Consider the following 23456-nt stretch of genomic DNA (forward strand, 5'->3'; position numbering starts at 1 on the left):
ATCCATGTTTCAAGAGCCACTAGGTCACCAGAATACCCCTCAAGAGGCTTCAATTTCTGTGGGATCTGTTCATGGTGGAAGAGGCCAGGAAATCAACCATGGATTAAATCTAGTTTAAATAATACTGACATTTAAGCCAAATCTAAGGTTAACTCACAGATCAAAATAATTTGTACTTATGTGAACATGAATCTTAATTACAAACACTTCAGTTTCTGGGCACCTGCAATTTTACAAGCCTTTTAAGGCTAGCAAAACGAATTGACAATGAGGTCTGACTTCAAAAATCAACTTCTTCACCACCAACTCAAACACCACACCCGGCAGTGCTAAAACTAAACCTAGGGTGTGTCCCAAAATCAGGGTACGGCTGTCAATCCATGACTCAAAATTGAGTGCTGAGTTACCAAAAATTCACAATGATAGGGTGGTGTAGATTGCAGGTGACTAACTTTCAAAGTTCCATAAAGGTTCTAGCACCAGTTCTAGGATTCGACTCACAGTCCTTCCTTATAATCCTATAACCTGAAGGAACCATTTCAACAATGGCTGCCTGGCCAGTCTGTAAACTGCAAACCTGTGTTTAGTGCAAGATCTGCGTTGGATAAAACCTGTAATAGGAGGTGAGTTCTCTAATGGTTCAGGCCATACCTGGCTCTGCCATGGTTGGAGCAGGTGGCTCTCTAAATCGGAGTTCTCAGCTTATTCACGTCATGAGTGAGCCACGAGAACCTACCTCGATGCTGCAGTCTTTTGTTCCAGGCAACAAACAAGTCTTGAGGTGGCCAGCATGCCTGTCCCCATGACGTGGATGGATCCAAACAAGTTTACTTTAGGGGCCCACTTGGCACCTATACTCACTCTGTCCAGTAGCAGCACCTTATTCCAGTACCGAGGAAAACACACAATCAATGCAACTGAGTCCTATACATCAGCCCCCCCACACCTGTGATTTAGTTCTGAGACAGTCAGTATCAATGGGGAATGGATCACTTGTACCTGCAACCAGGGTTCAGGAGTTCTAACCGTCATTACTTAAAAAAAACCCTCATTCAGGTGAACAGGTCGTTAGGCGGTATATCTTGATTCTCCGCCTTATTCAAATACGTGACAGCATCATCATTGGGTTTCTTTTTATGCTTCCTCCACCTGGAGGGAACCACTGGTTATTTCAGTAGTGATCAGTAACAAAGGAAAAAAGTGCTGACTCTGGCCACCCGGGATCCTGGAGGCAGAGTCAGCACAAGTTGTGCAAGCCTGCTGTGTTCTGACTGATTACTAGGAAGCTGAATGGATCATAGCTCCTTCTACCTCCCCCCCATCCTTGATTTCAATCAGTTCTGAGACAACCAACACCAGACTCCACCAATGCACCACAGTCTTGACCTGCAGCATACCCTCCTAAGTCAGTACTGGGCCCTGAACACGTCCAGAAAAATAAGGCAACCTTGCATAAAGTAGGGCAATTTTATCAAGCTTTCTTTAACTCAGGAGCAACCTGAAGCTAAGTGTATAAGTGGACTTCATGCTCAAAATTTTTATAATGGCAAATAGGAATTGTATGTAAGGACCGGAGGCGAGGATTATGCTATTCTTTGTTCACTTTATTGAATAGCAGCCATTTAAAGTCAAGTAAAAACAAACCACTATTCCCATGAAACAGAGAATAAACAGTTAAAACAATAGAGTGTCCATAGCTAGAGCGTCCCCTCCTCTGCACCAATCACAGGTCCCCAAGGCGCTGATAGTACTTTGTCCCCGCCTACTCCTCCTCTTTCTTCGCTGCTTGCAGCCAAGATAAGTCTTACTCTTTGTTCTCTCTAGCTTTTGTGAAAAGTTGCTTTGTCACTTGCTTAATGGTGTTACTGTACTTAACGGCGGTTCCGCTGGTGTTTTAGATTAGCTTGCTGCGCTGTGGGGCTTTGTATTTCGAAATATCTTCCCCGTTGTTTTGTCTGAGCGCCGTTTCCCTGCGTGCCACCTTTTATTTTGTGGACGCGCGCCCGCCTCAGTTTGCAAAGTGCTCAATTTTTCTGTGGTTTCCTTCCCTAACAGATTTCTTTTCATGCTTGCGAACCGGCTGTGGGAGCGCCTGAGCTCCCCAACGGCTGCGGATTTTGGTGCCGGCTGCGGTGACTCCTGTCGACCGCCAGAGGGCGCCCGTGTACGCGCCAGCCCTCGGAATGCGTGCCAGATTCAGAACATTCAGCGCACTGCAGAATACCAAGCCGCATCGCCGTGAGAGCCTGGTCTAGCCTGCTAATACACCCTTGACCCGGGTCGGTCTATTTCCTGCCATTAGGCAGTGTGCATCTCGCTACGCCCCCGCTGAACACCCAAGTCTCTTGGGTCTGTATTCTGCCCTTAGGCAGCTTGTGGCAGTTCTCTGCCCTGGGGGTCAGTTGTCTTAGGCTCTATAACGCTCGCACAGAGAGTCTGTATTGCAGACAGTGTCTACTAGGACCCTTACTTAGCACGCCGCCCTTCAGATGTATCTTTTGGCACCTGGGCTGATGGGCCCCGGGGTTCAGCCCTACATATATTGCGAGCACTGCCCGCCCAAAATACAGGCTGACACCCAGCCTCCCTATACTCTGAGGCGCTCCACCTCTACATAAGTACCTACCTGGTACAATCCTAACTCCACTTATATACTTCCCTGGTGTACACATCACTGATTATAATGTAGACTTACCAAGAGGACGTCTATCAAGACAACCAGTTGGAGGAGGACCCACTTTCTGCCCTTCAAAGACTAAGATTTTTACGATGCCGTGGATGCATAAGGCGGTGGAACAAGCTATGACACCCCTTGAAGAGAGGTTATCCCGCAAAAATCGACCAGGTCTGCGACAAACTGTCTAAGGCTACTCAATCCCTCCCAACTGTCCCTCCACCCAGTGGTCTGCTAGCGGACCAACAGCCTCCACCGGCCAAGCACGCTAGGGTCGCTGGGGTGGACACAGATGCTTTGGACCAACTTAAAAAAGCTTTCCTGGCCAGCACTACCCCTCCAGTGAAGCCCGCTGCCACAGGGGATGGGGACCAGGGTGATGATGACGACGACGCCGGGCCGTCACGCCCTTGGCGCCCTTCTCACCCCACACCTTCCTCCCATGGGCAAAACCTCTGTGCAGATATGTTGGACCCGGACGATATCCTCCACCCGAGGTCCTCCGACTGGGCTCTCTCAGAAAAGGTCGCCCAATACGTTGCCAGTCGGATCCGCCAGCCACTTGAACCTACGACCCGTAACTGCCTTCGGGCGGAGTGCCCCCGCCCCTTCCTTGATGGGAAAGTAGCCACCACACCGGACATTAACCCAAGAATGGCCACTTTCCTCCAAAAATGTGTCAAAGACCCTAAGAAGGGCATTGACAGGTCTTGGCGCGCTTTCCAAGACAAGTTGCTAGATGCCTTCGGCCCAATTACCAAAATATTGGCCATGGCGGAGGAGGCCAAAGTGTCAGGTTCCTTGACTTCTCCTGACCATCTTACCTCTTGGGCCCAATGGTGTTCCTAGGTAACGCCAACTGTGCGATTTCAATGAAGCAGCGCAGGTCCCTGCTGATTGAAGTTGACCCCAAACTGGGCGACCTGGCAGACTCTGCAGCGGACGCCATCGTTCAGGACGGCCTCTTTGGTGAACCCTTTATTAGGGAGTTAGGGAGGTTTGTAAACACCTTTACCTCCCTCGACAAGGCACTGGCCTGCCATCAACTTACGCGAGTTTAACGAGTGGCTGGTCTACCGCCACTTCAACATGGAGGGCTTCCATCTGCTTCGTGATATTCTTCGTCCCAACGACTGGATGGCGCGCCTTGACCTCAAGGACGCCTACCTCACGGTACCAATCTTCCCGCCCCACCGGCAGTTTCTACAGTTTTGCTGGCAGAACAGGGCATACAAGTTTACTATTTTTCCGTTCGGCCGGTCCTCTGCACCTTGGTGTTTCACGAAGGTCCTCCGGCCAGTCATCGAGCGCCTACGGGCTTCGGGCATGAGGCTCATCGTCTATCCAGACGATATTCTCCTGATGGCTTAGGATCCCGATACACTCTCTCATCACCTCCAAACAGCTGTCAATCTCCTCCAGAGCCTCGGTTTTGTGATCTACGAGGTCAAGTGCACTCTGGTCCCTTCTCATAAAGTGTTTTTTCTCGGCTTTTCGATCGACTCTGTGGAGTCTACACTCAGCATTGCCTCTCGCAAGATGACTAAAATCCATCACAAGTTTCGGAGATCTCTCATCCAGCCTCAGATCTCGCTCAGGCAACTTGCTCACATAGTGGCCTTCTATCGGCCTCAATCCAGGCTATATTCCCGGGTCTGCTCCATTACAGAGCCCTCCAATGCCTTAAGACTACACACCTGCGCAAGGGCCTCTCTTATTCTCACAAGGTGAGTCTTTCAGCGGATGCCAAGGAGGAACTCCAGTGGTGGCTCTACAACATGGGAGCCTGGAATGGAGGAGCAATTTTCGGTTCCGCGACTGATATTATTGAGTCATACGTGAGCAGATTCGGCTGGGCCACGAGATGTGGCGACTTCACCACAGGAGGTGTGTGGTCTCCGCAAGAGCAACAGTTACACATCAACTGTCTGGAGCTCTTAGTGGGCTTGTTCGCAATCCAGTGCTGGACCAAGGACTCGATTCGGCCCTGCGTCCTCCTCAAAATGGACGATATATCGGCTGTCCAATATATCAATCATCTCGGGGGCACGCGCTAGAGAGCGCTCTCAGACCTTGTGGCGAACTTTTGGCAGTACTGCCTGGACCATCAGATCTCCGTTACAGCGGAGTACCTCCCGGTCAGGGTAACCAGGTGGCAGACTTCTAATCCTGTCATTTCCACGACGTGAGTCTTTGGAAGTTACACCCGGGGGTGTTTGCGGATCTCCAGGGCATCTGGGGTCCCTTCTCAGTAGACCTCTTCGCGTCCCGCCTGGATCACCAGCTTCCCCGGTTCTTCAGTTGGAAACCAGATCCTCTTGCGGAGAAGACGGACGCCTTCCTGCAGAACAGGCAGCGGGTTATGCCTTTCCTCCGTTCGCCATGATTACTCTGGTTTCGGCCCAGGTGCGAAGGCAGAGAGCAAACGTGGTGTTCATCTCGACGATTTGGAGGTCACAAGTTTGGTTTCCAGTTCTTCTGGAACTTTCTTTGGATTCTCCAATCCCTCTCCCCCGCTTTCCAACTCTTCTTCTCAGTCCGGACAGGGTTCCTCATCCGTTGATCGAACAATGATCACGAGCCCTGATGGCATGGCGGATTACACAGGACGATGGGTGGTTCCAGGCCTTTCGGGAGCGGCTGAGAAATTCATGTCCAAGACCTGGGCCGACAGCACTGTCAAGCGCTACCGCTCCACCTGGGGAAGGTGGTGCTGTTGGTGTCTGCGACAGAGTATCAATCCCGTGGCAGCGGATGTGACCTCCATCCTGAATTTTTTGGCCGCCCTGGCGGAAGAGGGCTTGGATTACAGAACCATCAATACCTTCCGTTCTGCCATCTCGTCTGGCTACACCATGGTGATCGGCTCTCCTGTTGGGGAACACCCCTTGGTCTGTCGTCTCCTTCGCGGCATTCGCCTTTCTTTGCCTCAGGAACCACAATACTCTCAGCAATGGGATGTCAACCGGGTTTTGAACTTATTCCAGTCTGTGAAGTTGGCCATGCTCCTTTGTTTAGTCTCCTGCAGACGGGTTTCGAATGTCAGAGCCCTGGACGTGTCTGGTAGGATTTTCTCCCCAACAGGGGTTACCTTTACAATTCGTAGACGCACCAAGTGCGGGACGACATCCATCTCTTACCCTGCTTTCCCAGATTCGCTGAAGTTACGTGTGGTGGCTTGCCTCAAGGCATATGAGGAAATATCTGAGGAGTTTAGGCCTCCTGGGGAACGCCAGCTACTCATTGCACTCAAACAGCCTCACAAGGCGGTGTCCTCTCCCACGATTGCCCGTTGGGTCAGGTGGGTGATGCAGGAAGCTGGTATATACCTTCGTGCGTTTGGAGCTCACTCTACTAGAGGGGCAATGGCCTCCAAAGCATTTACCCTGGGAGCTCGTCTGGAAGACATTCTGAATGCAGCAGAGTGGTCTTCAGACTGTACCTTTAAGCGATTTTACTTTATTAATATGGCTCACTTGGTTGTGAGCGAGCTTTAAACGAGCATAATCCTCGCCTCTGGTCCTGACATAGAATGAAAAATTTCCTAGCTATCGTAATGGAAAGTTTCATTTCTATTAAGGACTAGGAGGTGAGGATTATCCCACCCAGGGTACAAGTTCCTTGACGGCTTTCCCTCCCTTGTATCAGAGCAAGTAAAATCTTTTTTCCTTTGATTTGTTTGGTCTGTTGACAAGTTCTCTTGTGACTGTCCTTGAGATGCTTTTCCCACAGGGTTGAACCTTAACCATTACTGTGTCTTATGCTATGACTTTGCTCCTTGCAGGCGATTCCAACAAACAAGATTCTTGTAGCGTTCTTGATGGCTGACCGAGCAACGAAAGAGGAGTAGACAGGGACAGAGGATTATCAGCACCCTGGGGACCTGTGATTGGTGCAGAGAATGGGACACTCTAGCTATGCACACTCTAGTGTTTTAACTTTTTATTCCATATGTTTCATGGGAAAAGTGGTTTGTTTTTACTTGACTTTAAATGGCTGCTATTCAATAAAGTGAAGCAAGAATAGCATAATCCTCGCCTTCGAGTCCTTAATAGAATTGAAACTTTCCGTTACGATAGCTAGGACATTTTACATTCCCCTCCCTTGAAATATGTGAATGCTCTAAGCAAGACCCAGGCTCGACTTGAAAGAAGTGCAAAAACACAAGAAAGACCCAATCTGTTTTACTAAACAACGTGTGCTTCTCTTTTCGCTGGCTGAGGAAAGCTACATGGCCTTGTACATACACTGTGGGAACAGCAATTCTTCAGGACCGCTTCTATTACTAACATTACACTTTGAAGATGATCTCAGGAGTGCATAGAAATGAGGAAATCTTTCAACAGGCTAATGACTCCAAAAGGCTGGCGGGACCGGAGAATAGCAAACCAGAGTTCAGGTTCCTGTACTTGCACAGTCCTGCCAGCTTTTCAGCAGCATTTGACTGACTGTAAACCTTCATTCCTTGCTATCTATGGTCAGTAGAATCTGCCCAAGAGCCCGAAAAAAGGGTGGACATTTTGGGAAAACACAAAAAATCTGGAGTACAATCCAACACCCGAGTTTCCTCCACCACAGGGGTCATATTGAGGATGAAACAAGACAGTGGATGTATTTGAAGTTTCCTCCAGAAAAACTTTCAGTTCAGTTCTAACCGTAAATAAAGTCTGCTTTATCCTGGTTACATAGCACCATGGTAAACACAGGGCACAACCAGAAAAATCTGAGCACAGTATTCAGAGACAACAGAATACTGGAGAATGTTAGGGAACAGAGGAATGGTGGCTTCATACTCACGGCGCCTGTGTCCTGGTTGTGTACTCTTTGAACTCGCTGTCATGGATGGTGAAGTACGGGCGGTAGTCACAACAGTACCTCAAAGGAGCAATGCAGCTGTAGGAAGAGACAAGAAGAGCAAAAAGGAAATTGAGATGGTGAAGAAAGTGCCGGCTCAGTCCGCCGACCTCAAGGTCTGTCAGTGCCATCATTGACTGACGGGCAGTAGGCAACTAAGGTGCCAGAAAGGGTGCTCACTCGCCAGCAGTTCACCTGGAAATAGCCAGCTGCGGAGAGGACACTCAAAAACTGCCTGAAATAAGATTCTGGGAGTGCAGGAGTTAAGGTGTTCATCTGAATGGAAAGTGCAGTGAGGGACAACAATAAAGGATGGTAGGGTGATGGATTACCCAATGTGGAAGGGAGTGACAAAGTTTGGTAAGAGGGACACCCAAGTTCTCAAGACCAATTTTGTCCAGAAAAAAACATGGTTGGGGCAGGAGGGTTGGGGGGCAGGGGGCTGTAAAGACACTGCCTACAATTCACGCATGTGTCAAGCCGACATTTACTCGCAATGAAAAAGACAGCCTTCGAGGACAGGAGTGGCAGCAAGTAGCTATGCATACAATCACTCTGGAATCACAAACAGCTTGGGAGAAAACATGTGTGAAACATTAATAAATCTCATCACTATAGGTGATGGGAGCAAGCATATTTGGTCCAGCAAGCATTAAATAGGCAGAAAGATCAGACAAATAACCTTTTACAGAAACCCACTGCAAGGCCTTGCTGGGCTAAAGACAAAACAAAGGACGTCTACTAGCTTCATCTAGTGTTTTGGGCACTGCAGTCAATTACAAATTTGTCCTGGCATCCAGCATAAATGATTTCGCGGAGGGGTGCCTGGCAGTAAGAATGACAACAACCTTCTCAGGTGGCAAATCGTAAGCAGCCAGTTGGTACCACTAAACCTATAGGCATGGAGGTGTACAAAGAGTGGATTCCGGCACAGGACCACGCCCTGTTGCTGAGGCAGAAGATCCTCGTGAAGTCACAACCTGATAGGAGGACAGATGCTCATGCTCACGAGTTCCAGGTACAACATTCTCCTGGCTCAATCCAAAGCCACTAGGATGACTTGGGCAGGCGTGTAGTGTGGGAACATGTACAGTAGTCCTGCTGTAGAAAGAGTCTTGATACACACCAATCTTGCTTGCAAGACAAGTTTATTGTTGCAGCAAACCATGTGACTACTCTGGCAGGCCCCACAGAGTAAATGCCCCTCATATTCAAAAGAATCAACCCAAAAACCCTCCCCACAATATACATGACACGGTAAGCATTCCTAAGAATCATCAAATAGAACTTACACATTTAAAGTGACCTTACTACACACACCCCACTTACTTCCCAATGAAACACACACACAAAACAAACTACTGTACTGCTGACCCAGCAAACCTATAAAGGAAGTACACACAACACAACCTCAGAAAACAAAGGCATCACTCAACCATACACCCCGTTCCCAATAACCAAACAACACCAACAAAGAGTAACAAACACGTAATGCACTGGGAAGATACACAGCTGCGCAAAGTACAGGCTCAACTGTGAACAAAATCTCCCAACCATCCGGAAGGTCTGCAAACTCTTGTCACGCTAGCACCAGAATCAAATAACCCCCACACCTCCATGTGTGATGTGAACTTCCAGCTCAACTTCAATATTAACACTCCCTCTGTTTGTGTCAACTCCCCCATGATCAAGCAATTTACTATCCCTCATCAATAACAAACCGCTACACTCCTTATCCCCATTAAACAATTCCCTCTCTTTGGAAATAAAGCAACCCTTCTCAAATTCCAAGTCAATCCAATTTCCCCCTACCTTCTCCGCCTTATATGGGCCCCTAAATTTTGACCACCCACATCCAACTCCCCCTGACTTTACCTTCACCCAATCTTCTACATTAATGAAACAATTGCCCGGCACATCTGATGCCCCTTTACTTTTCAACAATGTACTCAATTGACGCATCTACGAAGGAACCAATTTTGACGCCGGTTGTCTACCTTTCATCTTTTCAAAAGGTGTTTTGCCCTTGATGACATTCACAGCAATATGATGAGCCCACAGCATGCCCTATATAGAATCTTTGACAACCAACCCTGCACTGCAAGCCACCTCCAAAGTTCCCATCAACAACCTATTAACTCTTTCCACTTGACCAGTCAGTGCCTTGCGGGTTGCACAACGATGTACATACTTAACTCCAATGCTACTCAAAAATTCATACATCTCTCTAGAAGTCAACTATGTGCCCTATTCAGTTACCAGTACTGACGGGATGCCTTCCCTCCTGAATAAATCACCTAATACCGCTGTAGTTGCTATGGTAGGATCATTTATCATACAAACAACCGCAATCCACTTGGACTTGGCATCAACCATAACAGCAGCCTCTCTCTCCTGCTCTAGTAAAATCCAAACGATCCAATAAAATCCAAGAACAGTTTCTCCCACACAAAATCAGCATCACAAACGTTCCCCCTGCGTAGCTCCTAAGCCCACTTTCAAACGCTTCTCTGAATTATTACAAACTTAACATTCCTCCCAATCTCCTCACAAACTTGTCAACAGTAGGTCACCAAAATGTCTCTTTCAATCTCCTAAGAGTTATTGATTGACCCAAGTGACCTTCATGTGCCAAGTTAATTAGTTTGGATACCAGCAGCAGGTGGTACAAACGTATTGCCCCTCGTTACAACTTAATCCCCACACAATGGCAATTCATCGACCACTTTAAAAAATGGTCTTATTCAGGAAACACACTTTCACGTCTCACACCTCCTTTGATGAGAAACACCACTACCAGTATCGTCGTCCTCCATTGCCAAGATCCTCTCTCCTTTGGAAACTATACCCTCCAAGCCTACCGTAGCATCCTTTACGCATGCTACCACTTCTTTGATTTCCAACTCACACCCATCTGCCGCTTTGTCTGGTAGTCATGACAAACAATCAGCCACCTTGTTTTTCCATCCTGGAATATATCCTAAACTACAGTCACACTCTTTTAAACTTACCGCCAGTCTTGCCAACTATCTGAAGGCCCAAGCACCTTGAGTAACGGTTTGTGAACCGTTTTTAATATCACTCTACTTCCCCAAATAAATGTTCGGAAGTCATTTGTGGCTCAGGCTTCAGCTAATACCTCGCGCTCAATGACGGAATAGTTTCTCTTCGCACCAGTCAATGAGCGAGATGCAAATGCCACTGTCTTCTCTGAACTCCAATGCATCTGATAGTCAAGTCAAGTCAAAAAGCTTTTATTCGGTTCGTATGAATACAACCATATAAGCTAGACAAAAGTAGTATACAATAAAATATTATAACACATAATTTTAACAATTTAAAAAGCAAAAAGTTATTCCTGAACCGGCCCTAGTATCTCGCATGGAGTGGTGAAACACTAATCATAAATACATCAATAAATAAACAAATATAACATCAATTAAGACTAAAATCAAGCATATGTCGCTACTACATAAGTGGAGATATTTGATAAACGTTAATTCCAACAAAGTTGAAAGTTCCACCTCACAATAATAAAGTAACTTGTGCATAAGTGCAAAATTAACCTTATCATTATAAGATTGCTCAAGACACAATGATTTTCGTCATATTAGGGAACACTCCCTTGTCATAATAAAGTGACATGTGTATTTACCTCGCTATAATAAAGTGACTTATGCGTAAGTACAGTTTAGGCCAAAACAAAACACAATTTCACATTTATAGACATTAATTAATTTTCAACACAGTGAAAGGCACCATCTCACAATAATAAAGTGACCTGAGCATATGTGCAAAATAAATCTCAACATTGTAATATTACAACAGTATATGAGATTGCTCAAAACGCATCAATTACCATCATAAGAGAGAGCTCTCCCTGACCGTAATAAAGTGACTTGTGCACAGATACAGATTAGACCATAACAAAACGCAGTTTCACATTATTCATATAATTATGGATTTCCTGGCGGCTCTACATTCCAAGATAAATAGTGCAACATGGAAGCAGACATCTGGACTCTGAAGAGAACATAATAAATTCATAGCATCTGCTGTTAAACGAGTATTGTATTTTAAAAAGATAGGTTTCAGATAAAATTTCCTTAAAAAAACATAAAATTTACAAAATAGCAAAAAATGGCAACAACTTTGTTTGGAAACATTGTCACAAGGGCACTTTAGACTAGAGCCTGCCCCAGTTACGGAGAAGGATACAAGGTGGTGTACAATGCCCAACCTTAAACGTACTAGTACAAATCAATGCGATTTTCTAGTCCCGTCCACCAAATATGACTGGAATCCATTCTTAAGATTTAGCTGCCTATAAAATACAGAGGTCTTTTGAGACCGGAGTAGTTTATTCCTTTCTTCCGTTTTGTAAAGCAGGAATGTGTCTTTTATTTCCTTCTTGGAGAATGGTATTATATTATCGGAGTCTTTAGAGATATTAATTCCAAATAATGTATTATACCAGAAGATAATATAATTCAACCACGGAATGCGGAGACAATGGTCTAACTTAAGGCAGTCTTTAATTACTGACTGTGTAAGCTCAGTTTTCTTTTTGTGCCAAATTGAACGCCATAGTAATAGAGGGCGTAAGGCAGCCAGATCTGATATATATTTGAGACCAGTTTCTTGATGTATTAAGTCAGATGAAGCTGCGGCCGGGACACATAACAATCGTTTAAGGAAATTATTTTCATTTATTTGAAGTTGGACCGTAGAGGAGTGACCCCATAATCCAGCTCCATATAAAGCCGAAGAGACACATCTAGCGTTATATATAGTTACCATATCTTTTATTCTATGGTCCCCTATTTTTGCAGCAAAACGAAAAATGCCATTGGAATTTCTAGTCACTTTATGTCCAATGTTTTCTTGCTCATTGATCCATTTACCGTTTCCATCAAAGCTGATACCTGAATAACAAAAGGTCTTAACAGCTTGAATTTTCGAGCCTTCTAAAAAGAAGGACCGCGGTGTCTTTAATTTTTTGCCACATATCATGGTAAATGTCTTTAATTTGTTATTCAACAATTTCCTACCATTTATAAAATCAGTAAAAGCATCAATAAGACGTTGCAGACCCAGGGGAGTACGAGGAATTAGGACAGCATCGTCCGCATATAACAATACAGACACAACAGTGTTATCTATTTTGGGGGCATCAGACGAAATATTGTTTAAAACCAAGGCAACTTGGTTAATAAAAAGGGAAAATAAAAAAGGTGCCAGTACACACCCTTGTCTGATACCTCTTCGCACAGTAAAGAAAGGAGTTCGCTCACTCATAGACCCATATCGTACACTGCAAGAAAGTTTCTCGTATACCCTTGCTAAGAAAAACACGATCTCCTTTGGTGCCCCCAATTCAAGCAATATTGCCAAAGGAGCGAATGGTCCACTAGGTCGAACGCACTACTCAAGTCTGCGAAGCATAAAAACAGATTACCCCCTTTCACCACTGTGTATTTGTTGATAAGTAAATCCAGATTTAGACATTGTTCGATGGTCCCAATGCCCTTCCTAAAACCATATTGAACTGGAGTCAGTATTTTTGAATCTTCGGACCATGTTTCCAATCTTTTTAAAAGCACCCTGCTCAACACTTTTATTGAGGAATCAAGTAATGATATTGGGCGGTAGTTGCATGCTTCCGAGCGCGAACCCTTTTTATAAAGGGGGACAATTAAGGATTCAACCCATGATGTTGGGAAATTCCCCATAGCGGCAGCATTAAAAATTCTTGTAAGGATTGGTGCCCAGAGGTCCATTTCGTCCTTATATAAATCAATCGGAACACCATCCGGGCCTGGTGCCTTTCCCCCTTTGCTGTTTACCATCCCTTCACGCACCTCCTCAACACTAATTATTAGTGGTAATGCGGGCCATGTAAAATTATTAAATAAACAAGGATTTAAAAAAACCTTATCTGGATTAAAAATATTAGAAAAGTGTACAATCCATTCCGTGCAGTTAACATAAGACGTCAGTTCAGGAATATGATCATCCTTTAAAAAGGGGCTATTTACAATTTCCCAAAAAAGTTTGATATTATTCGTTTCACTTGCCATACCTAATTTATCCCAGGCTTCAAATCTCAACACCTGCATCTGATAGTCAATAACGGGACAATATTAAATCTCAAACAACTATTTATTTTGCTTTTCTAATACCTTAGGCTCATAGCGCAACAGAAAAAATGCCTGCTTCAATGTCAACAGCACTGACGTCCACCGTAAGTACAGGTTTTAAACCGGTTTCAAATGGTACCAAAACCTTGGCTTTGGTAATATTCTTTTTTATCTCAAGTTGTTGCGCTTCCCCCCAAGCAAATCTTCTCCCTTTCCTCAGCATTCCCTCAAGTCCTTAGTTTTGTGAGCAAAATCCTGAACACATTTGGAACATTATTACACCAGGCCCATAAACGATTCCAATTTCTCTCTATCATTCGGAACCTCAGCATTCACAATTGCAATCACCAATTCAGTTTTGGCTTAAGGCCCTCTCCAGAAATTAAGTAACCCAAATATTCCACTTCCAGTACCAAAAGCGTGCACTTTCCCAACATACCGTTATCCATGATTTAGCAATGCATTTCAGCACTATCTTCAATGTTTTACTGTGAACAAACAGGTCCCAAACATTTTCAACATAAGGCAAAACATTTAAAACTAATCTTTGAAAAAAGTTTGCCGCTGACAAGTCAAATTGAATAGAAACACTCACTTAGTGATAAACCAGTTAAACGACTCAAATCTGGGTAGAACACCACCTGATGGTAGGAACTCCTCAAGTCAAGTTTAGAGAAATACCTTCCTCCTGACAGCAACACAATCAATTCATTAATGTTCAGCAGCAGAAAGCAGTCCGTAAAATTGTTAAGGCTGCGCAAGTCAACACAGAACCTTGAAGAACCATCTGATTTCTTAGTTCTAACCACAGGAGATATCCATTCAGCTGCCTCCACTGCTTTAATTATAACATCTTTAATCTTCTGATCAAGGATCACCTTAGCCTCCTCCGTGATAGCTGAGGGGACCTTTCTTGCAACATGCCTGACAGGTAGGGCTCCTTTCTTTACTACAATTTTATGCGAGTATCCACAAGCTTTTCCCAATCTATCTCCAAACACAGTTTGGAGTCCTTTCAGAACTGCCTCCATCTTCTAATTTTCTTTAACCACAGACACTTGGTTAGTCACTTTATGATTCACTATTATATGTAAATCATATTGGTGAAACCACCCCAAGATGGATGGTCCAGACTCCTTGCCATACATTTTGCGCCATTGAAATTTGATCCCAGCAGATTCAATTACATTTTTTGTAATTTTTGACCGGGCCAGGTCTCCTCAAACACTTGCTTGGGTATTATAGTGAACAAACAACCAGAATACACCAACAATAAAACATCCTTTCCATTAGTTTCAAATAAAGCTTTGAGGTGTACTTTCCTTTTCATCTCACTGTCAGTTCCAACTGTTTCACAGCTATTCACCATTTATACTTTGTGCAGTCCTGCGTTGCCTCGCCCACTTAAGCCACACGACCTTTGGACGTGGCTTTGCACATCCTGGCAAAATGCTCCCTTTTCCTGCAATTATGAAAGTCAAAGCAGTTCCTTGAATTTCCCTGATGAAGGCTGCTCTCACATCTAAAACATGACTTGGTGACCTATTTGGTGTAGTTTGACATACCAGTTTTTAAATTTCCTCCTTCGTTGTTCTTACCTTGAATAGTATGAAACGTTTTCCTCCCCACAGTATTAACTTGATTCCTAGTTTTGTGTGCTTCTGCCCCCTCATGCAGATTTATTAGGTCCAAACGTTGCATTTCCTTCATGCAGCTTCCTCTTTTCTTAACCACCTTAGCTATATTAATTATTATTATTATTATTATTAACGAGCTTATAAAGTGCAATGGTTACACTAAGAACAGTGTGTCCCCGCGCTACGGTGAGGCAGCAAGAGCAGGTTACTAAGAGCTATCCAGAAGGGAACAGGAGAGTCTTCAATTTCTTCCTAAAGATACCCTCATAGGGCTCCAGTCGGAGGCATACTGGAAGTTTGTTCCAAAGTTGGGCCGCCAAGAATCGAAAAGAGCGGCCCCCCATCCTGGCTTTCTTAACCACAGGGATATAAGCCAAACCCATCCCCTCAGACCTGAGGCGGCGGGTAGGAGTGTAGGGGGTGAGGAGGTACCGCAAGTAGTCCGGTGAGGTCCCATGCATAATGTGGTGGCACACACAAAGTGCCTTAAACCGAACTCGTTCCCGAATTGGGAGCCAGTGTAAGGAAATGAGAGCCGGTTTAGAGGGGGCTCTCCTCGGTCGCATCAGTACTAAACGGGCCGCTGCATTCTGCACGCATTGGAGTCTCTGCAAACACCTCTCTGTAGCACCCAAATAGAGGACATTCCCATAATCAAGACGGGAAGTCACGAGAGCGTGAACTATGGCCTTCCTGGCAGCAACAGGCAGTATGTCCAGAGTCTTCCGGAGTCCCTTTAGTACTCCGAAACAGGCGCCCGCAACCCGTCTGGTATGATATTCGAACGAGAGGTGGGAGTCCATCCAGACCCCTAGGTTTTTTGCCTGGGCACAGGGAGCGGGAGTGGGGCCCAAATTCTGCAGCCACCAAGCAGACTACCAAACAGAAGGGGCTTTCCCCACCACCAATACCTCGGTCTTAACGCCGTTAAGTTTTAAACAATTTTTATCCGTCCAGGCTGCAAGTTCTTGGAGGCATGCCACCAGGTTGGGAGCCGCCGATTGTTGATCCTGAGTCAGAGACACAATCAACTGGATGTCATCGGTGTAAGATACCACTCTAATCGCAAAGCCTTCAGCAATCTCGGCTAAGGGAGCCACATACAGATTAAAAAGGGTAGGGCTCAAAATTGAGCCCTGAGGGACCCCCTGCTGCAGTTCCATCACCTTAGAATAGAACTTACCCTGCCTCACCTGGAAGCTGCGGTTATCCAGAAAAGAGGTGAGCCAGCCTAAGGCCTTCCCAAACACACCTCCCTTCTTCAACCGGTCAACCAAGATTTGGTGGGCCACCGTGTCAAAGGCCGCACTGAGATCAAGTAGAATTAGGGCCGCAGTTTGACCCGCGTCCACGAATTCCCGAATGGTCTCAGTGGCCAAAAGAAGGGCTGACTCAGTCGAATGACATTCACGGAAACCCGATTGGGTGGGGTGTAGGAGATGGTATTTCCCAATATGAGCCGTGAGTTGCTGGTTAACCACTTTCTCTGCGATCTTGGCAAAGTAAGGAAGAAGAGAGATGGGCCGCAGGTTGTCTAAGCGTTCAAGGCCTAGGTGCGGTATTAATGGCTTCCTTAAGTGAGGGATTGCTGGTAGCCCAGAGTCGTTCCTGCATTTTTTTTCTGCACATTGCACAATTAAATGGTATCTAATAAATTCCTCTGTCATTTGTCCAAACTGGCACTTTGCTGCCAACACACGTAGCCTAGCCCAACAAAGTCAACAACTGATTCGGTGAGGTTTTTATTTTAGGTCAAGTGTAAAATTTATGTTGAGTTATCAAAACATTTACCATTTCAGCTCGAGTCTGTAAACGAAATTTCGACCCTTATAAACATCTGTAATTTAATTTTCTTGCTTATCAGTCACAGGAGGCAAGCACTTAAATACATGTTGACCTTCTTACCCAAACGATAGTAGAATAAGTGCATTTTTCCTAATGTAGATGAATATCAACTGAAAAAATTTGAATACTGAATTATCAAGGTGTATGTAATAATACCACTGAAGTAGCACTAGGTGGGGAAGGTGGTGTTTGGAAACAAAAGTTATACTGAACAATACTGACTCCATGATCTTTGCGGAGAAGAGTTGTAGAAAGGCAATCAAAAGGGGGAAGCGGAGTGTGACACAAGTATACTTAGTTTATTTTTTCCTCCTCAATAACATTCTGAACCATGGCATATACGCACTGCTCACGCTACTCGAGCATCATGTATAAATAAGGCTGTGCTTGCACGAGAAGTGGCAGGCTTTATGAAATGGCACGTGCAATCACTTGCTCGAGCGTTCTACACAATCCAAAATAAATCGGAAAACAGCAATAATACACAGCAGGCGTAATTGGTACCTGGAGTCAGGCTTTCTGAGGCAGGGCAACATGCTGATTGGAATTGTTGAGTAAGAAAGCCCAATTTCACTTTCACCAAGGCTTGACTGCTGGGCTACCTGGCCAACTCGTCGCCAACTGATGTTGTAGAAAGTCTTGATATACACCAGTCTAGTTTGTAGGATTAAGATTATTGTAGCAGCAAACCTTGTGACCACACTGGCCAGGCCCCATAGAGTAACTGCCCCTCACATTCAAAAGGTATTCGACCCAGAACCCTCCCCATAATAGGCATGACATGGTAAGCATTCCTAAGAATCATCAACTAGAACCTACACATTTAAAATTACCATAGTACAAGCCCCTTGTTCCATTCAATTCTGAACGCATCCCCTAACATGTTCTTGCAAAAACTCCTGCCATCTTTTCTCATCCCATGATTTTTTGGCCTTTTTCTGGGTGCTCTTATAAACCTGTCTGGCTACTCGCGCTGTAGCGTGCTCCCCCATTTTAATTGCATCCTCAAGTAATTCTCTAGCCTGCCTACACTCCTTGTTGAACCAGGAGCTGGCTTTCTTCTTTGCTGTTTTATTAGGCTTGCAACGCTTGGAAAAATGTGTGCGCAAATGGGTAAAGAATTTCTTGTGGATCTCGGTGGTAAGCTCTAGTGCTGCATTCGTAGCCGTAATAGACTCTAGCTCTATCAAAGCATTATCTAATTCCTTGGTAATGTTAGCTATGGATTCGGGCTTTTCTACTAATCTTGTCCACTTTAGGCACCTCATTTCGTTGGTGGGGACTACATCACAAGGTTAAAGGTCGCACCTATTCTGTGTAGATATCCGCTGTCGCCACAAGCCCAAGGTAGCACACATGAGGTTGTGGTCACTCTCCAACCAATCCTTAACTACCATGTCACCAAGTGTGTACCATAGATTCAGACAAATCAATATATAGTCTATACGACTGGCCATTTCAACATCCACTCTAAAAACTAAAACCTCATTCGGCTAGACCCTTGGGATACAGAAAATGAATTAGTGCTCACATCGGATGCAAAGAAATGTCTAATACTACTCATGTAATGTGCATATGTCATGTATACCATGCTTTGTCCAATGTTATACCTACTGCTCAGCCAGTGTGGTGTGGAATGTTGGTGTGGATGATGTTGCAGAATGTTGGGTGAGTGAGGTTGGGAGTTGGATGATGGGCTGAGCAGCAGGAGGACTGCTCCTGGTGGGGCTCACTGTATCTTTATCTTAAACCTACTATCTTAATAAATACCATCTTAAGTTTGCCATGGAACCGGACCCTGTCTTCATTACAACATCCAACATAAGACCCAACGGTGCTGACATGCATGTAACAAATAGTTCTGTATCTCAAACAAGTATCTTTCAAAATACAAAGAAGGGGCTTAAGAGAAAAAGTGTAATAACAAGCCTTTGACCTTCTCAGGACAAAATGTAGTTGTTTGGGCTACTGCATCCCCAAACTGACCAGAGAAGAAGACACGAAAAGCCCTCACAGCCCAGCAAAAGAACAAGCGCCACAATGTATGGCCAAACAAAATATCGAAGCTAACCATTTACCTTGTCAGCGCAAGAACAATCTCAGAAGATATGGTGGGAGAAGGCGCCATAACCACCACAGGTTCCCCCAACATCATCAGCTCCCACAGCATTTGGATATGAATGAGGACTGGCTGGAAACACCTGACGGACAATGGAAAAAGAGAAAACAAAACTATCAACAGATCATCACATAGAATCCAGTCAGTCATACTGCACGGCATACTGCTCTTGGTGAGTACCACTGAGTGCCATTTAAGATTACATGTCGTATCGCGGACGCTAAAACCGCAATTCGGGAATCGTCAGCAGATGGGCATATTTTTGGTTTATTTAACATTTGTTGGTTTCATATTATTTATAGCACTGCTTTTAATTTGTAGTAAATGGGTTTTCGTTTATTTTTCGAGTTGATGTTCCCATCACCCAAACCTAAGAAGCCCTAAGCAAAATTCATGTTTCACTGGGGGCAAGATTTCTTAAATTGAGAATTCAGCAAAAATATCTTCATGTTTAAAACTTTACTCCTATTCCTTTGTCCCGCTGCTTAAAATCTGCATGGAAACTGCCCAAGCCAGCAAACAGAATGGGGAAACACTTGTATTACACGAGTGCTGTCACATGAAAAGAATTTGGAGGTCTCCATCTGTCCGTCACCAAATGGAGGTGTCTCCAGCCATACACCTAGTTCTTCTTGCTTTTCTTACCTGGAAGGTTGTGAAACAGAATAAGCTAAATAAGGGATTAGCTGGGTGAGTCTTGTGAATGAGAGAATAAGGATTAACAGTATCAGCAAGAAGATAATTGATGCTTAATCTAGCCTCATGTGCTTTCCTCTTCCTAAATGGTTGCTAATCTGATGTCACATCTCTAGACACTGCTACGTGGGAAGAAAGTACAACACCCAACAGGGCTTCGAGACAACAGGTTGCATAGAACTTTCTGGTAAAAAAACACAACCTTTCTAACTGATGCATCCATAGAGTAATGCATGCCTAAGGTATGCGGAGCAACCCATGTTGCTGCTCAATGAACGTGTGCAATAAAGCCAAGTCTTTAGAAGGCAACTGATGCTGTCTTTGTTGTGGTGGAATGAACATTCAGTCTTTGAAGTACCTGAATTCATTTAATGGTGTACTATTTGTAAATATCAGAGACTATCTACCTGAAAACAGTGGCTTCACCCACTTTGCTGCCTGGAGTAAGGCTACCATTATGTCACAAATCGATGCTCTGGCAGTCTATAATGGTTATGTTCATTCCAGCTAAACCTTTGGAGCCCTACAGCAGCGGTTCCTAACCTTTTAACTTCTGAGGACCCCCACTGAACCATGACAGGAATCAGGGGGACCTCCACTGAGTCACTATTGGAAGCCAGCGACCCTGGCCTAAGCAAGTTCTATGATTTGAGCCTCAAAACAATATAAAAATATATAGAAAAGTATACACCAAATGATCAGATATTGAAATCTTTTATGTAATTCACAACCAAATATAGAAAAAGTTTTCAAATTTTGAATGTTGCTTCATTATTTGTTTATACTTTTAGATGTATTAATTTTAATATTTAATTTTGTAAAATCGTTGCAGACCCCATGAGTAGGCCTCACGGACCCCCAAAGGTCCACAGACCACATGTTAAAAACCACAGCATTGGAGACATCCAAGTATGTAGGGTTGCTTCATCCGAAGCACCAGAAGGTATAATTCCTTGATTTAAACAATATTTACTTACTACCTTTTACATGAAGAAGGAGACCATCTGGAGGAAACCTATCCTTCTAAAAGAAAAAATATGGCTTGTCGCATAAAAGAGCTTGCTGATCCTTCTAGTACAGATAATTGACATCAAGAAAGCCGTCATCCTGATCAGTAAGTCAAGGTCATAGAACAAAGGTTCAACTGGTTTACATAGAAGCGAGGCCAAAACCAAACTCAAATCCTACTAAAGTGCAGAATGCTTACGTGAAGAAAGAAAATGAAAAAGGGAGTCAAAAAGAAATTCATAAGACATACTTATTACATATTAATTACCAACAAGTAATTTTTACAGGAATTAATTCTAATGTGCTGACCAAACAGGAAAGCAAGCCAGAACACCATTTAATGATGCCTTCATACGATTCACGGACCACTTTAATGTTCAGCAAGAAAAGCTTTTACAATGGGCCTGGGTGGAATCCTTTCTAGAGGCCCACACACCCACTAAACTAACATACATGGATCCTGAGAAAGCGACAGATTTGTTTTGTTTGTGGAGAGGTCTGCAAACCGTATAAACGAGTTATAAAAATTAAACGAGCTTTGTGGACCCCTTGAATTTCACAGAGATTCCAACAAACTAGTTGAAGCTAGGTACACTTATAAATTATGTTTTCAAGAGCACGAGTTCAGCATCTCACAAAACTTTTGCTTCTGCAAATGATGCAAACTCGAGCACCGCTTTTTGTTTATCGTTTTCCGTTGCAAACAAGTCCATTCGCAGCAGGCCCCAGGTTTTGAATAGTTTAAGGAATTTTCAAATTCATCAGCTTCTCGTCTAGAACATTTTGCAGTCTGCTGAATAAATGTGCCCCTAATGTTCCCCTGAGGAAGGAATGCTACTGTGAGAATATGTTGTTGGCTAGGACCCAGCCTCGTCTCTCGGTCGCAGAGAGAATGAGATTGAGTTCTCCTCCACTCGTTTTGTTAAAATATTGCTCTAGGATTATCCTTGAGGATTTACCATCCTTTCCCAGAGTAGAGTAAGAATAACTTCAGACCTAGAAGACATCTGGATGGTTATGTATAAATCTGTTCTCAGGAGTTTAACAGCTTTAAGTATAATAGTCCCTGCAGTGAACTCCGCAACAATACTGACAAGAGTCAGTTGCCAATGTAATTGCAGTAGAGTTGAGGGACTTCGTCAATTTATAGGCCAGATGGTGGTCCAGAATCTACATTTGTAGCTAAGTCAAGAGCACAGAAGCAATAAAATCCTACAGACACTTCTAAAACCACACTCGTCACGATTGACAAAATGCCCACTGCCTCAATCAAGGAGATTATCCTCTTGGAATACGAAAATACTAAATCTGTAGAGGTGTCTACATACCTTAGAAAGAGACAGATCTGGAATCTTCCGCTTGATGGAAGATCCCAGAACAAAAAAAAAACGTTTACTTATCATCGGTAATGATAATCCATGTAACTACAGACTCTTCACCTTCTCAATCCCCCGGCGTCAGACTGGATCCAGAAAGTTTACGCGTGCCAGAAGGCGTTGCATCCGCAACATCTTCATCCTACCTCAAAAAGTGACGACAGAGACCTGAAAATAGGCATCACCCCTGCGTACAGATGTTAGCTACCAAGGTATCTTTGCGCGCCCTCAGACATGACTGACAGATTGTTGTCAGACAGTGTGAACAAGCCAAAGTGGGTACTTTTGACATATCGGAAGTCAACTCTACTGAACAGAGCAGGTGGTGAATAAATGTTTGGTTAGACATAATATCCACCAGACAGAGAATTTCCAAAGGTAAATAACTTGTTCTTCAAAGGGACACTTCTAATCACAGACTGCTTACATTCTGAATTGATACCAAAGCTGTACCTTCCTGATTTAGGTGGGTTTGATGAGTGGGCTTTGCACCTGGAAATACAGCAGGACAGAATGGGCAAAATTACCATCCCTGTAGACCGGAGAGCCAAAACAGTGGTGCCTAGAAAAAAGTATGGAGAAATGCCCATGTGGTAGCTTACTTACTCACTTACTACCGGTTATGCCGACTGGCATGTAAAGCAACAATGAAGGAACTCCACTACTGTCTGTACTTTATGTACGGTGCCCCAGCTATGGTTCAGGGTCTTCATTTCCGTTTCCACAGTTCACCTCCAGTTGTTCTTTGGCCTGCCTCTCTTCCGCCTTCTCGGTCCAGTGGAGAGCTGTTCTTGTGGCTGAGTCTTGTTCTCTCCTGACTGTGTGTCCTATCCATCACCATCTTTTTCTCATAATGATGGTGTTCCTGCTCTCTTGATTGCATCTAATGGGCAGTTCCTGGTTGGAGGTTGTCCGCGACCAGAAAATGTGCACACTTCTTCTCAGGTTACTGGTGTGGAAGGACGACAGTTTGGTGATGTAACTTTTCGGCATTTAACAGCATTCTGATCCATATAAGAGTGTAAACAGAACGCAGCTCTGGTAAAGCCCCAGCTTGGTGTTGGTGCTGTGCTAAGAGGACCTCCACACATTGTTCAGCATTCTGAA

At 44.4% G+C, this 23456-nt stretch overlaps 1 protein-coding gene across 2 annotated transcripts in view; it reads right to left on the reverse strand.

The window, feature by feature from the left end:
* The window catches only part of DENND6B (DENN domain containing 6B), a 269659-nt gene that overhangs the window by 61845 nt on the left and 184358 nt on the right, over positions 1-23456 (reverse strand). For both annotated transcript variants that reach the window (XM_085653729.1, XM_085653730.1), the window contains exons 10-11: positions 19229-19351; positions 7472-7567 (exon numbers count right to left, since the gene is read on the reverse strand). In XM_085653729.1, coding sequence (XP_085509855.1) covers positions 7472-7567; positions 19229-19351 — 219 coding nt within the window. The remainder of the gene's footprint in view (positions 1-7471; positions 7568-19228; positions 19352-23456) is intronic.

This window comes from Triturus cristatus, chromosome 4_1 (genome assembly GCF_964204655.1).
Source record: "Triturus cristatus chromosome 4_1, aTriCri1.1, whole genome shotgun sequence".
Lineage (NCBI taxonomy): Eukaryota > Metazoa > Chordata > Amphibia > Caudata > Salamandridae > Triturus > Triturus cristatus.